This window comes from Typopeltis vanoorti, chromosome 9, assembly GCF_054136105.1.
Source record: "Typopeltis vanoorti isolate ZY-2024b chromosome 9, IOZ_Tvanoo_1.0, whole genome shotgun sequence".
NCBI classification, from domain to species: Eukaryota; Metazoa; Arthropoda; class Arachnida; order Uropygi; family Thelyphonidae; genus Typopeltis; species Typopeltis vanoorti.
Window position 1 is genome coordinate 69,141,650 of NC_143557.1, and position 15,723 is coordinate 69,157,372.

General features: G+C 37.0%; 1 protein-coding gene across 1 annotated transcript in view; it reads right to left on the minus strand.

The window, feature by feature from the left end:
• Positions 1-1,099: 1,099 nt before the first annotated feature.
• Positions 1,100-15,723, minus strand: part of LOC150103130 (uncharacterized) — a 607,032-nt gene continuing 592,408 nt past the window's right edge. Inside the window, exons 31-32 of the mRNA XM_090397550.1 lie at positions 8,237-8,295; positions 1,100-1,490 (exon numbers count right to left, since the gene is read on the minus strand). Coding sequence (XP_090253676.1) covers positions 1,352-1,490; positions 8,237-8,295 — 198 coding nt within the window. The 3' untranslated portion in view covers positions 1,100-1,351. The remainder of the gene's footprint in view (positions 1,491-8,236; positions 8,296-15,723) is intronic.

Here is a 15,723-nt window from a genome sequence, read left to right on the forward strand (position 1 = left end):
ATGGAAGAAGGGAGTGTGTTACTATATGTTCAAATCTTCAAATTTGTATAATTTTTCCCAATTTCTGCAACCCCCATATAAGCTATGTTCACTTATACATACCCACCTTTCAAAAATAAAATTCTAGAAAAATTAATCTCATTTAAAAGCCACATTAAAATTTCACTCAAATTTGCTATGCTCATAAGTTACTAATCCATCATATCCACCAAACTTAGTTATCAAAACATGAATTTTTATATACACTAGAAAATGACCAACAGCTTCAGCATCAAAAACTTTGCATAACATCTTTAATAACATAAAACTTTAATGCATCTTATTATGGCAACTTGTCTTGAGTTAGAAAGTGTTTCTGATTACTATGTCAGCTTTTATTACTCCTATATTTTCATGCAGTCCATGCGGTTAGTCTAGTGGCTGTGTGCTTCGCAACCATTTGGCTGGGGGAAGAAGGGTCCTAGGTTCGATTCCCGTCGATGATGTGAAGAGCTGAAGGATCTTCCTCAGCCATAGCCAAGTTAGCCGGTCTTGGGCATGTACAGTAGGGTTTTTTCCTCCAGTTTGTCTGGGGTTTATCCCACAAAGCAAGCAAACCAGCCTTGAGAACTCAACACTATAGGACACAGGATACACCAGGGTGTAGGGGTGACCACATTATCCCGTGAACAGTTTGAGGTCCGATGATTAATAAACCCTCGACACCGCAGGATAAAAGAGGGAAAAAAGGAAGATGAGATGAGATATTTTCATGCCAGTAATCATTTATTACTGTATGAGTACTGTAGCATGTATAAGAGACAGTTTCATTAAAGTATTTCATACTGAACTACAATTTTTAGTTGAAATTTTTGTAAAGCTACTTGTCTGAAAGAACTTTTTTTTTTTTTTTAATCATCACTGAGTAATTAGTCATTTATTAATGTTGTGTGTGTCTCATTCAAGAATATTCTAACTGGTTCTCTAACTAAAAACTCTCAAGTTCAGATTAAGCCTTAATTTTTGATTGTCAGTTTTCAGGAAAAAAGTGTGGTTAATGCAAGCCAAAAATGAGGTAATGTTTTCGATGCTAATGTTAAAAAAGAAATGTCTCCAAACAAAGATATAAAAATATATATAATTCAAAAATTTACTTTATACATAATACAAAATACGAGCATAGAAAAAGAAGTACTGTAAAAGTGCATGATCGACACACATCATTTACAAAACTTTCGTTTTTGCATTTAAATACTAATGGAATGTTAAGCATATTTCTACATATCAGATATACATCTATCTCAGGAATTATTACATACATTTACACTTCAAGAGAAAACAGATATAACATCTGTATAATACCTAAGTAATATTATAGGGACGTAACCGCCTCCCCAAGCAAAACTACTGTGATGTTATAGCCAATGTCAGTAATAAATATAAGCTCTTCTTCATAATGGCCAACTCGAACGGGTTTGAAGTGGACAGGCACACATAAGTAATGCTTCTTTCTATAAAATAAACAAATGAAAGAAGGATGTAAATCCCAGTATTTTATTACAGAATTTCCATAAAAGAATACTGCTATTGAAATGCAAATATTCACTGAAAAAATGAAGTTATAGCAGTAACATATATTGTGAATGAAAGCTGAGTGTAGCAATTTTTTTTTTTTATCTGGAAGTGAGCAAGTTCAATGTTCAGCATACATCAAACTTGTAACTCAGGGCTTGCCATTTGCATGTTCTAACACTAATGGATTATGAAAGTTTATTTTTCACTTGGTTAGACCAGTGCTTCCCAAACTTCTGGATGTCAGGGCCCCCTTTGCAAAAATTAAAATATTTCACGGCCCCCCTCGGAAAAAATCGTAATAGAGAGATATATTATTATAATATTTATTGTATTTATATTCAATACAAAACATACGCAGCGAATATTGCAAAAATCAAATGCAAACGGTAAGAGGCAAAAAAAACTTTTTTGCCTCTTACCGTTTGGTTCTGAAAACGATGCGAGCTGTTCTGGAAAATATGAAATACTGTCCTTTTTTTTTTGAGTCTGTTTCTGCTTCTTCTGATTGTTCGCGGGATTTTTTTTTATATTTTTTATCAGCCACTTATCCATCGCAGGGTTAAGCTTTTTATGTAGAATAGATCAAATAATATCACCACTTACCGATAGTGACACACCACAGACTGATAACATGAAATTAGTGAATATTACCTGAATAAGGGAATCCCCGGACCAGGAACATTTTTCTGTTTTGTGACTTTTCTCCCTTTACGGTAATTAAGCGTAACGAGAAACAGACAACAAAGGCAGATTATTAAAACGTGCATATGATTGGTGCAGTATTAACAAAAGATGGCACAACCAAAAGATAAAAGCATAGCTGACAATTGAGTTGAAATGCTAACTCTCTTCAACCGAATTCCATATGTGAAACTGCCATAACATTCATTATATATATATATATATATATTACTTAGTTTTAACACTTTAACGAATTTTAACACGTTCGGCTGAATTTTATTGCTGCCTTGGGAAATCGAACTCACACACATCTAATTAATAACAATAGTTTTTAGTTAGATACTGTGTTTGCCCATGCAACATATGGTTTTGTTTCAGTCTATAGAGCATAGTTTCTGTATGAGGGGATATGTGATTCATTAATTAGTGTGTTTTTATCCCAGTTGTCTCTAATTGCACTATTTGTTGAGAAATATATTACACAGACTGCTCATACCTTATTCACTGGCATAATAAAAGTACTTGTTTTTATTGCCTCTGCAGTATAGTGGCTATTAGGGAGGGGTGTTGTTTACCAATGCAAGCGAGTTACTATCTCTCCACATGAACTTGTTTAAGCTTTTTTTCATGTGTGAAGTATATGTGAAACTTTTATTGGTAACAGAAAACTATCTCGGATGACAGTGATAATACAAAACGTGTTTTGATATGTATATAAAGTCAATATCAACAGTCCCCGATTACGAACGCAACGCGTGATGAAAGGGACAGGAAGATTTGGAGCTTCCCTGTAGAGCATTCGAAGTAAATACAATTAACCACTGCTTTGAAATGAAACATATGAATAAGCAATATTTACTAATATTCATTAAGCGCCGAAATACGCAGGAAGCAAAGTTTCTGAACCAACACCAAAGTGTGAATTTTTCCATTAAAATATAAAAAATAACAAAAAATAAATAAATAATAAAAGTTGAATACGTTTCTTTTAAAAAAAAAAAAAATCTACTTAGTCTTAAAACATTTTAAATTTGTTTTCATTATATCACGGCCCCCCTCAACAAAACCTACGGCCCCCAAGGGGGCCGCGGCCCACAGTTTGGGAAGTGCTGGGTTAGACTATAATAAATTTAGTTTAATCCTTTATCAAAGTGTGAGCAAACAACGATTGCGCCTGAAAATATCTTCAGGACTGAATATAGTGTTGTACTACCTTGCTGGGGTAAGGTAGGTGTTGTACTAAGGTAGTAACAACACCAGGCAACTCGGAGCAAAGGTGAACCAAGCTAACAACACTCCTATCCCAGTATCTCTCATAATGCAAAACACATTTCCTTGTGGATATGTATAATGTTATGCATTAAGGGATTGATTCTCTAAATCCAGAGTGATTTAATAAAAAAAGGTGGCACACCTTTTGGTCTCTAATAGGTAAAGATGACCTCGCTATTGCTTCTGCCTGGTATCTCCACCTCTGGTCCTGGCTCCCACTGAAGAGACCTGAATAAAGGTCGAAACTAGTCTGGGCAGTGGCCAATCCTTTAATGAATAACATTATACATATCCGCAAGGAGATGTGATTTGCATTATGGGAGATACTGGAATAGGAGTGTTGTTAGCTTGGTCCTTCTTTGCTACGCGTTGCCCGGTGTTGTACTACCTTACCCCCAGTAAGGTAGTACAACACCATATTCAGTCCTGAAGATATTTTCAGGTGCAAACTGTGTTTGCTCACACTTGGATAAAGGATTAAACTAATTTATTACAGTCTAACCAAGTGAAAAATAAACTTCCAACATCTTTCTCTAAATCCAGAGTAATTTAATAAACAAGGTGCACACCTTTTGGCAACTCCCATAGGTAAATATTACTTCGCTATTGCTTCTGCCTGGTAACTCCACCTCTGGGCCTGGCTCCCACTGAAGACACCTAAATAAAGGTCGAAACTAGTCTGGGTAGTGGCCAATCCCTTAATGCATAATATTATACATATCCGCAAGGAGATGTGTTTTGCATTATGGGAGATATTCGGATAGGAGTGTTGTTAGCTTGGTCCACCTTTGCAAGGAGTTGCCCGGTGTTGTACTACCTTACTAGAGTAAGGTAGTACAACACCTACCTTACCCCAGTAAGGTAATACAACACCATATTCAGTCCTGAAGATATTTTCAGGCACAAACTTTGTTTGCTCACACTTGGATAAAGGATTAAACTAAATTTATTATAGTAACCAAGTGAAAAAGAAACTTTCAACATCTTTCTCTAAATCCAGAGTAATTTAAAAAAAAAAAGGTGGCACAGCTTTTGGCAAATCCTATAGGTAAAGATGACCTCGCTATTGCTTCTACCTGGTATCTCCACTTCTGGGCCTGGCTCCCACTGAAGAGACCTCAATAAAGGTCAAAACTAGTCTGGGTAGTGGCCAATCCCTTAATGCATAACATTATACATATCTGCAAGGAGATATGTTTTGCATCATTATTATTATTATTATTATTATTCAGGCCTCCATGGAGTCAAAAGACTCATCGTGGGAGGTCCTTCCTAAGAACATAAAGTCTGTCAAGACTCATCGAGGGGAGGTTCCCCCTAAGAAACACAAAATCTATCATACCACTCCTTAAACTCATTGACTGTTCTCACCACTTTATCAGGCAATGCATTCCATGGCTCAACCACCCTCCACGCAAAGAAACCACTCCTCACCCTCTTGCTCACAGTTTCCTTTCGTAACTTCCAGGGATGGCCTCTTGTCATCACTCCTTCCCGCTGTTCAACCAAATGAAAGAACTCCCCAGTGTCAACCCTGTAACCACCTCTCAACAGTTTAAAAATCTCAATCATATCACCTCTCCTCCTCCTATCCGCCAAACTCTGCAGTCCACATTCCCTCAGCCGATTCTCATAACTATCCTTGTACAGTCCTGAGACCATCTTTGTATCTTTTCCACAGTTAATTTATCCCCTTCAAATCCTGGGGACCAAATCTGAGAACAATAATCCAAGTGTGGTCTGATCAGAGACTTATACAACGGAATGAAAACCCTCTTATCTCTGCAGGTCAGTGTCCTCATAATTGCAGCAATCCTCTGTGTTACCTTCACCACCTTTGCAATATGTCCCCTAAACTTCAGGTTTCTATCAATCATCAACCCCAGATCTCTTGTCTCCCCAACTTCCTCCAGTATAACTCCTCCCATAGAGTATGCAGCATCCCATCGATGTTTCCCAAACCTCAAGACCTTACATTTTGCTGCATTAAACTGACACCCCCCATTAATTTGCCCATCTATCTAGCTTATTCAAATCCTCTTGCAGGGCTACCACATCTGCACTATTACTAATAATCCTTCCCAGCTTTGCATCATCTGCAAACAACTGAATATCCCCTTGCAATCCACTGGCAATGTCACTGATATAAAGGTTAAAGAATATAGGTCCCAGTACTGAGCCCTGTGGGACCCCACTTGTAACCTTCTGTCTCCTTGAAACTGCTCCACCATACACAACTCTCTGATACCTATCAGAAAGCCAATCCTGAATCCAGTTGACTAATCTGACATTCGGACCCATGTGTTGCAACTTAAACATCAGCTTATCATGTGGCACCCTGTCAAATGCCTTTGCTAAGTCTAAGAAAATTGCAGTATATGCCTTTCCCTTATCTAATGTTTTTGTAACTTTATTATAAAAGGCTAGCATATTGCTAAAACAAGAGCGCCCTTTCACAAATCCATGTTGACTCTCACAGATAACATTACCCTCATCTGCCCAATGCTGTATACGGTCCCTCACTACTTTCTCCAAGATCTTAACAACTACTGATGACACACAGACTGGTCTATAATTAGACACTTCCAGTCTGTTACCACCCTTATGCAATGGCACTATCTTACCTTCCTTCCATTCCCTGGGCACCTTTCCCACAGCCAGACTTTCATTGAAAAGCCAGGTTAAAGGCACTGTCAGTTCCCTAGCATATTCTCTCAAAACTCATGGTGAAATACCATCCAGTCCAAAAGCTTTATTGACATCTAGAGTTCTCAGTATCTGAAACACACTCTCCTCCTGTACCTCTAAACCTTGAACCTGCCCTATCCCTCTAGCATTAAAACTGACTCCTCCAGGATGAAATACTCCAATAAAGTGGACATTGAACAATTCCACTATGTCCTCTGCATTAGTCACTCTATTCCCATTTTTATCCCACAATATCATTCTTCCACGGTCATTTCTCCTCCTACTGGCCACATAGCTAAAAAATTCCCTAGGATTTTCTTTGGCTCTTAGGGCCAATCTCCTCTCATATTCCAGTTTCGCTTTCCTTACCACACTAGTCACTCTTCTGGCCTGTGTCTTATATTCTTCACGCATCCTCTCCTCACCTGTCTCCTTATATCTCTTCCATAGCCTCTTTTTCACATGCAATTCCTGTTTAATATTGTTTGTCGTCCACTTTACTCCAAATTGTGTCCTCTTCTTCACTCGTGGTATACAACTTACCATTGCTGCTAACAAATATTCTTTCACAATTTCCCATGCACTAACGATATCCTGTCCTTCCAATTCCTCCCTCCATGAAACTTCCCAAAGTCGGCGTCTAAGACTATTATAATCACCTGCATTATAATTCCACATAAGTTCCCATCTCTTTGATACTCCTGCATGTCTATTCATTTTCCAAGTCAAAACCATATGGTCACTCTCTCCAACTGGTGGGAGAGATGTCATCTCAGTTATTATCAACTCTTCTGATGCTATAACCAAATCTAAAACTCTTGAACCTCTTGTTCCCTCTGTTACATGTTGCCTAATATAAAGCATATAAATGCCCCTGTTTCTATACCCAGCATTATCCCTTCTAGACTCCACTGGGCTCAGTGTTACCTGACATCGTCTCCCTTCTCCCAAGTATCCATTCCCACAAGAGGCCACCCCTGCTATCATCCTCCCTGGGACACACTGACTCTTTCAGAACAGCAATCTCTACAGATGCCTACATCCTTCCTCATTCAAATGTAAACGGTCTCTCGCATACAATTCCTCTCTTTCCTCAAACGCACTCCAAGCATCCACATATACCAGTCCTCTCTTGTCACACATTCTTGCTATTATGCCATTCAATATCACCGCTCTTCTGCTCAGCTCATCATTATCATACCTAGGCAACACGCACACTATTTTTCCTCTCTCTGTCTTCTTCCGTACAGTCTCAAGCAAAAACCTCATATCTCTCGCTGCCCGACTTACATTACCACTCAAGTCATTCGTTCCTACCATCACAATCATCTCATCCACCCTTTCACCTCTCTTAATTGCCATAGCCACCCTTTCTATTGTTTCTCCTGGCAAACACTCCTCACGCATTATGGGAGATACTGGGATAGGAATGTTGTCAGCTTGGTCCACCTTTGCTACGAGTTGCCTGGTGTTGTACTACCTTACTCCAGTAAGGTAGTACAACACCATATTCAGTCCTGAAGATATTTTCAGGCGCAAACTTTGTTTGCTCACACTTGGGTAAAGGAATTAAACTAAATATAGCATTTCTAACATTTTTTTTTTGTTGTTGTTGTTTTTAAATTTTGTAGCAAAGTTGCTTTTGATGTACACATTAATCATTAATATAAATAACCTCACAAGAAAAACATCTCAAGGATAAGACTATGGCAGATGTCTTGGAAATTGGACAATCAATTATATTAAGTAATCAAATAAGAACAAGTAATTATACCATTACTTATATATTTCTCATCAGTTACTAACTTGATGGATTTGCAAAATTCTTGCTACATACTTTTTGATCAGGATGAAAGGCACGCACAAAACTGAGTAAGTGAACAACTATTTTAGGTTAGGTAACTTATAACAGTTTGGTTTACAACTTACTTGAATTAAATTAATGGTATTATTTTGTGGAAATCCTGTATATTATTAAACAGAGAATATATTATCATAATCAGTGAAAACTAAGAATAGAGAAGAAAAAAAAAATACTTGCCTTATGGTTACAGAATCATATTTGACAAAAAATGGGGCCAAAGGTTTAACAATATTTACCTAAAAATAACAAAGCAAAATTAGACAGCATATGAAATTTCAGGATGAATCTTCTTACCTCTTTTATATAATATCACAAATTATAAAATGAAATTTAATATCAATATTATGTTATCCTATACCCTTCTTGGAATTTTCTTAAATGTTCAACTATCAAACTACTCAATATTCTCAACCAAAGCCCCATAGATATAGTCTATTCCAAAGGGAACTTGCTGGAGTTCCTATAGGGGGCAGGGGTCTTCAACCTTTCGGACAGTGCAGGTAGCATTAAAAATTTCATTGAAGCCAACGGGCCACTAAGCTATACTGCGGCATAATATCAATATTATGTTATCCTATACCCTTCTTGGAATTTTCTTAAATGTTTGACTATCAAACTACTCAATATTCTCAACCAAAGCACCATAGATATAGTCTATTCCAAAGGGAACTTGCTGGAGTTCCTTTAGGGCAGGGGTCTTCCACCTTTCAGACAGTGCAGGTCGCATTAAAAATTTCAATGAAGCCAACGGGCCGCTAAGCTATACTGAGCATTTAGAATTGCAAGATGCTTTCCAGATTCACAAGCAATGCTGTGCATTTGATACTTTACATAAAATCTTATAAAAATAAACAAACTCAGCTTTAAGAGTCAGGTACATGATAAGTAAATACAATCAATACTTGAAAAAAGATATTAATTTTTTACAATGTCAATGGGCAACTTGGCAATGTTTTTCTTTAACCAGTTTGGCGATGTTGGCATCAATGTTGGAAGTTGCTATGTGCAGAGTATTCTCGAGATGTTAGTCCGTAATGTGAGTTCTTGTCTTGGGCTTCACATGCTTCATTCTAGAGAAGAACTGCTCACATAAGTATGTGTTTCCTAACAAAGCATACATCTCCAAAGCATGCTGGCAAAGATTAGGGAATGCATACTCAGAAATGTAGTCTTTGTAAAATGTAAGCAAGGCATTTTGAATAATTTTTCCCTCAGAAAAGAGTTGTTTTGGAGTTCAAGCAGCTTCATTTGTACTGAGCCTGACATTTTGGCAACATTGACACTGAATGACATTGAAAATAAATCTAAAGAAGATTGTTGGTTACGAAAATCACTAAATCTCTCTTCGAACTAACTTCGCAGCACAGCTAATTTTGTAGCGTATTCATCAAGAGACAAACAGTTGGACTCAGTGAGAAGCTGAAAATGAGTTAAGTCTTTTTTTGTGAGTTGTGCCTCCCAAAGTTTGAGCTTGGCTACAAAAGCTTTGATGTGATAAAACAGAGTGTGCACCAGTTGATCTTTGGATTGTGGCTGTGTATTTAGGTCATCATATGCAACGAGATGTTCAGTCACAAAGGCAAAGTCTGTCATCCACTTCAGATCGGTAAATTCCGCAATCGGATTCCTCCTTGGTTTGCATGAACTCCTATATTTTGCTCCTTAAGTCAAAGACTCTTTTAAAAACCTTCCCTCTACTCAACCAACGCACATCACTATAATAAACCACACGTGATCTGCTTCGCACTGTAAAAACTTGAATGAAAGGAAAACTTGTAATAAATTGCATTTTATCCAGATTTTACAAGTATGCTAAGTCCCACTAAAATACTTGTGTGTTAATAGAAAAACTTGATGTTAATTGAAATGGAAATAATGTTTTTTTTTTTTTTTGAAATTGTTGAATATTGTATTATCAAAAGTTTTGTGTAAGAACAAAGAAAATTATAAGGTAAATTGTGTCTAAGTATACCTCTAGTCAACAAAAATTCCAGACAGAAATTAAGGAATTAAGTCATGACCTGAGGCCACTACAAATGCGAAGGTCAACATTACACAGGTGCAGAACATCTGGGTACCCAGGGGACTACGACATAAGAAAAATGAAGGTCATCGGAACCACATAAATAGCAGTTTGCTGCATCAAGACAGAACTTGCTTGGTTTAATCTGTTCCTGGGAGTTCAAGTTCGAGTATGTTCGGGAGTGGAGTTTCTGTTTGTGGGGCAGGAAGTCAAGTTGAGTTCCAACGAGAGAGTTTAGACTCATGACAGTATCAAGGTCAACGTAAGCTTAGGAGTTTAGAAGAAGGTACGATGATTGTTAACGGCAGCTGAGCTTCACTAGAATCGTAGGTGATGAATCGTTATCCTATTCGGCGAACCTGTATTCACGAAGCAACTAAGGCATGTCATATTAGGTGAAACCAGATGCTGAACTTCCAAGCTGTAGGAATTAAATTGTCTGCCAATAACAAGAAAGAAGTCTTGCAAATTATGAAAAGGATGTTCAGGTACAGTGACGAGGTCTAACGGGAACAAGAAGGGATATTCAGCTATAGAGGACCAGACTTACTGAAGTCTGGTCCTCTATAGCTGAATATCCCTCTATAGCCTCTATAAAAGTAAGAACTTTCCATTATTTAGTCAGAAAGAAACTTAAGATTGTGATGGTGGTTTGAATTGATGGAATTGTTTTAAAATTACAGTTGCAGGACTTCAGACCTTGAGCTAACAATTGAATTAATTTGCTCTATGTAAGAGAAGGCTTAGCTGAATTGTATAGTGAATATACTTGTATTTAATTGTTGTAGTCATTCCTTTAGGCTGAAGTTTTAAATGTTGATGATCTGATTATATGTAAAGTTAAGAAAGGGGGGGGGGTAAATTTCTAGACAAGTAGTCCTGCTGAGATTCAGATGATTGTGAGAAATGATCGTATAAGTTATATTGAGTTGTTAGATATAGCGTACATATTAGATTTAAGTCAAATTAAATTGTGTCATTTGTGTATTTTTTTCTTAGTGATGAATAAATTGTTTTTTTGTCAAAATAACTTGATTGTTCTCTAAGTCCAATGCACTACTCATAAAATTGAACCTATGTGTCTGAAAGTAGATATTACCATGACTGCAGAGTAAGAAATATATGTAATTTGGTATAGAGATAAGTTGGAAAGGAAGGAGCTGTGTGTTCTATTCTTCGGAGGGAGATACACCTCTTATCCTAGAATTTTGGTGGTGCAGCTGACCAACAAACAAATTTTCCAAACTTTAATTTAGAATAAACACCAGTAAATCAAACAAAGTCGAAAGTATAGTAAAGGTTAAGAAGATAAGTTTCAAATGAGAAAACATAGAATTTTACAAAGACGCAGCTGAACAAGAATTAATTAATAGGAATTAGATTTAACAATAAAACGATAGTTTTAACAGCACTCTTGGGTCAAAAACTCTTGGAACTGATGATTCAATCCTCTTGCCCTAATAATGTTGACAACAGTCACAACAACTTTCATGACATTCTCAAATCCAATAGTTTTTGCACACAAATTCTCCTGGTGGATGAAACAGTGGTAATGGATGAAGTCTTTTCCTTCTAGTTCCAGTTCTTTCCGTAGCAGCGCAACAAACCCTTCGTTCTTTCCCATCATCAGTTACCACATCCTCGAGGTTGGTCAAGCTTAGGTCGAAACACTGGAGCGTTTTCTTGGTGACTTCAAGAATATCAGTGCCTTTCATCGTTCCCTTCATAGGTACAAGCGCTAGCAGTTCTTCTGTCACACTGAATTGTTGATCAATGCCACGAACAAAGATAGCCAGTTGTGCTGTATCCTTCACATCTGTGCTCTCATCTAAAGCAAGTGAATATGACATAAATCCAGACGACGGTTTTTTTAAAGTTCCTTCAATGTCATTGGCAAGTTCTTCGACACGTGCTACAGTTATCCCAGACAAACTCTGTTTTTTAAATACTTCCTTATTATTTGGGCACAGAACTTCCCCAGCACTGATGAGACACTCTTTCACAAACTCGTCGTCCAAGAAGGCTTTTGATTTTTTAGCAATTTTTTCACCTATTACATAACTTACTTTGATGCATGCTTCACTCTCTTCCCTCTGCCTTTTAAACTTACCCTGCTGGCATTTTAAATCAATTTGGAGACGGTTCACTTTGTCCACACGAAGCCGCCCTTTGCTTCATGCATTCTTTGCCTGCATGACAAAGCATGCTTTGCCTCAATGTGTTGATTTATATTGTATTCCTTTGATACTGACACTGACTCACGACAAATTAAACACACTGACTTATAGTCGATCAGCACAAAAAAGTACAAATTGGTCTATGTTTCATTAAAAATCCAACAAGAATCACTTGATTTGCGCTTTTTACTTGTAGACTCCATAGTGATGGATGGATGAACCCAAAAAATGATCCAAAATGGCGTGTAACGGTTATTATCCACTGAATATGCCTCATACTAATGAAAAAAGTCTGTCAATATAAAACCACAATAGGCTATGGCTAACACGATGAACCTGCGTGTGCTTATACACAAATATCACACTGTTCATGACTGACTGAGAAGGAGATCCTCTTGTATTTATTTGAAAATAACGAAGTATCAAGAACCTTCGAGATGTATCCGGAAGGCCCTAGACAGTGCACTCGAACGAACTACTGCTTCAGCCATCTAGCTGTGACTTTAGTACTAGTACTTAAGTACCGCTTGGCACTGGTAGATGGCCGAAGAAGCATGTCTATTTAATATTTATTTTTATAGGTTTTATGTAAAGTATCAAATGCACAGCGTTTCTTCTGAATCTAGAAAGCATCTTACAATTCTAAATATCGCAGTATAGCTTAGTGGCTTGGAGGCTTCGTTGAAATTATTTTTTTATTTAATCACGTTTTAATGTTAAGTAGTTATTTTTTCAAAATGGGTGGCGGGCCACAGCAAAGAGCTCCGCAGGCAATGTGTTGAAGACCCCTGCTTTAGGGTTCGCTATGGAGAATCAACTGTAGCTTAAAAAATGTGTTGCTACTTCAAGCTTTACATAAGAAAATTCAACTCAAATAACTTTTCTTCTCTATAGAAAAACTTCTTAATTAAAAGGTACTCACATTTTACTGAAGACACATTTTTATTAAATGTTTCAATAAGATACAATTTGGTGGCATTCTGTTTCTGTCTGACAGGAGTACCTCCATAATGCTGTTGCAAGAACAATTAACTACTTGCCTTCTAGCAGGATCAAACCATATTTAAGGATGTACAGTATCTTTATAAAGGCTTTTCAAATGTAGACAAGTTAGCTAGTTTCATAAATAGGCATTATTTTCCTCCTAGAAACTCAGAATTCTTATATCACAAAATAGGCAAATCAGTAACAGAAAAGACAATTAAGAGAAATAATATACTGGTCTCATAGTCTTAGGCGATTTGGCTGTAATTCCAGCCAACCAACAACAATAATGTATAGAAATTTCTAAGATCTGGTGGCACTGCAAAAAGTTACCATTTTGTAGTAAAAGTTTGACTTATTTTTACATTTATGTACACATTTTTCTGTGAGGAATATTATTATATTATGATTACCTGCCACCTATAATGTCTACACTTATTAAATGCATTTTTGTATGTTAAACTGCACTCAACAGTTCTACTTGCCTTAGTGGATGAAAAACTCCTACCTCTATATGAATGAGACTGACTAACTCACCTACAGCTGAAAATTTTATTATTGTTGTGTCGGAAAAAGTGCCAACTCACTTTCAATGAGTCATCCTATTTCCGACCCAACATAAGGTGACGTTAAAAGCCATGGATATGGACATGCTTATGCCTTCCAGAAGAAAATGTGCATCTTGGTAACTCAGAACTGTGTCTAAACATTCCTTTGTAGATATTAAGTAAATTTTGAGAACCCCAAAATTGAAATAATGTTAGTGGATTATTTAACAGAGAAAAAATATGTATAAATTACTGAAAGATGTATATAAGATAATAAGTGTATTGAGCCATGTCAAAAACAGTTCAGAGCTATGGTAACCAATCGGCCGCCGCTATGTGCGTGACGTAGTCATCAAGAGAGGGCGCTCACATGAGGTATGTAGGTTTCGGCGCCGAATTCAATCGTCCTCTATTTTCTGTTCCTGATTCCTGATTCCAAGTGCTGGATAGCTGTGAAGCTTGCTGCCGTGCCCAAGCAACATTTCCCGTTGCTATATGTGCCGCGATGACCATAGTCACAACTAAGGAATGCAGCCAGAGTTCCAGAAAAGGGCCGTTGGTTAGCCATGCCAAAGTATAAAGTCAGTGAAGAGGTGAACCTCTATCGAAAAGAATAGAAATGTGTCGCAAACGGCATAAGAAATATACGGTGAGAAAACCCAAAGGCCTAGTTAAGGAAGTCCCAATAACAACCAGAAAAAAGCAAGAACGGTAAGATGCAAGTTTTCGTATTATATTGAATAATAACCAAAGAGGGTATAAGAAACAGAACATCAAGGAGCTCCATATACTACTTTATATCTTTACTTCTACTTTATATCTAAAGAACTGTAATCTTTTGCACATTCTGTCTATGTCTAAAGAGCAAGTAACACCCTAAGCTTAAGCTGAGCTGAGAACCAAGGCTTCGGACTGTTTATGTTAGAAGAAACATTGTTATTATTGTATTAAATTTGAACTTAAATATTAACTGAATTTTTGGGGAGGATAAAGCCAGAATATAAGAGAAAATATTGTCTCATGTGAATTTAGCAAGACGGAGTACGTCTAATATGCTTCACACTAGGATTGTAGAATGTATCTATGTATATGTGTTATTCCCATGAATGAGAACTGAGCAACTCAGTAGAAATTAATCGAGCCTGAATATAGTTATACAAAGAAGAGTGTGAAATTGATACCATAAGATTTCAGAGTAAATAATTTTGGATATGTAAATTTAAGAGGGGAGAAATTCAGGCTCCTTAGAATTGAAATTTCTGACTAAAGTGTATATACGTGTTTTGTCTAAATAAATGTATTTCTTTAATTCAAACCACATGAGTCTGTCATTGTTCTGAGAATTGAGTTACCACTTGTTAAAATTCGGACCGTGCATAAGTAATAGGGGAATCCATTAGTAACTAAGAAAGGGGGACCACGACTGCAAACCACTTGATCCCTATATTGTTTTCAGTAGCTTAAAATTGTGTCTCAGACTTCAGTTGCCAGCTGGCGCAGTCAACTTAAAGAATATAAATTTGTCGGCAACGGAAGAGCTGTAAATAAAATAATATAAATGAATAAATAAACAGGGAGAACCAGACATAACATTATAAATATCCAAGTCATGATAAGATTCAAATCTGGATCTTTTCCAAACAAAGGATGTACACTGCAGTCTTCCAACTGCACTAAGTACTCATCTGCATTTACATAAAGTATTTATGGCTGTGCTCAAATTTGGTTTCAAATCATTAGGAGAATGCTTATAAGACAAAGAACGAAATGTGGCCAAATATCAAAATGAGGAACTGGAAAATGAGACCTATTTGTACCTATGGTCCCACAGAAGGGTCTACTAAGGTAGACGTGAAGGAATTTTTTGAGGCTTTTAGCGAAAGCAACTGACACAATGAAAAGGGAAAAGTTGGTCCTTGTTGGGGATCTAAA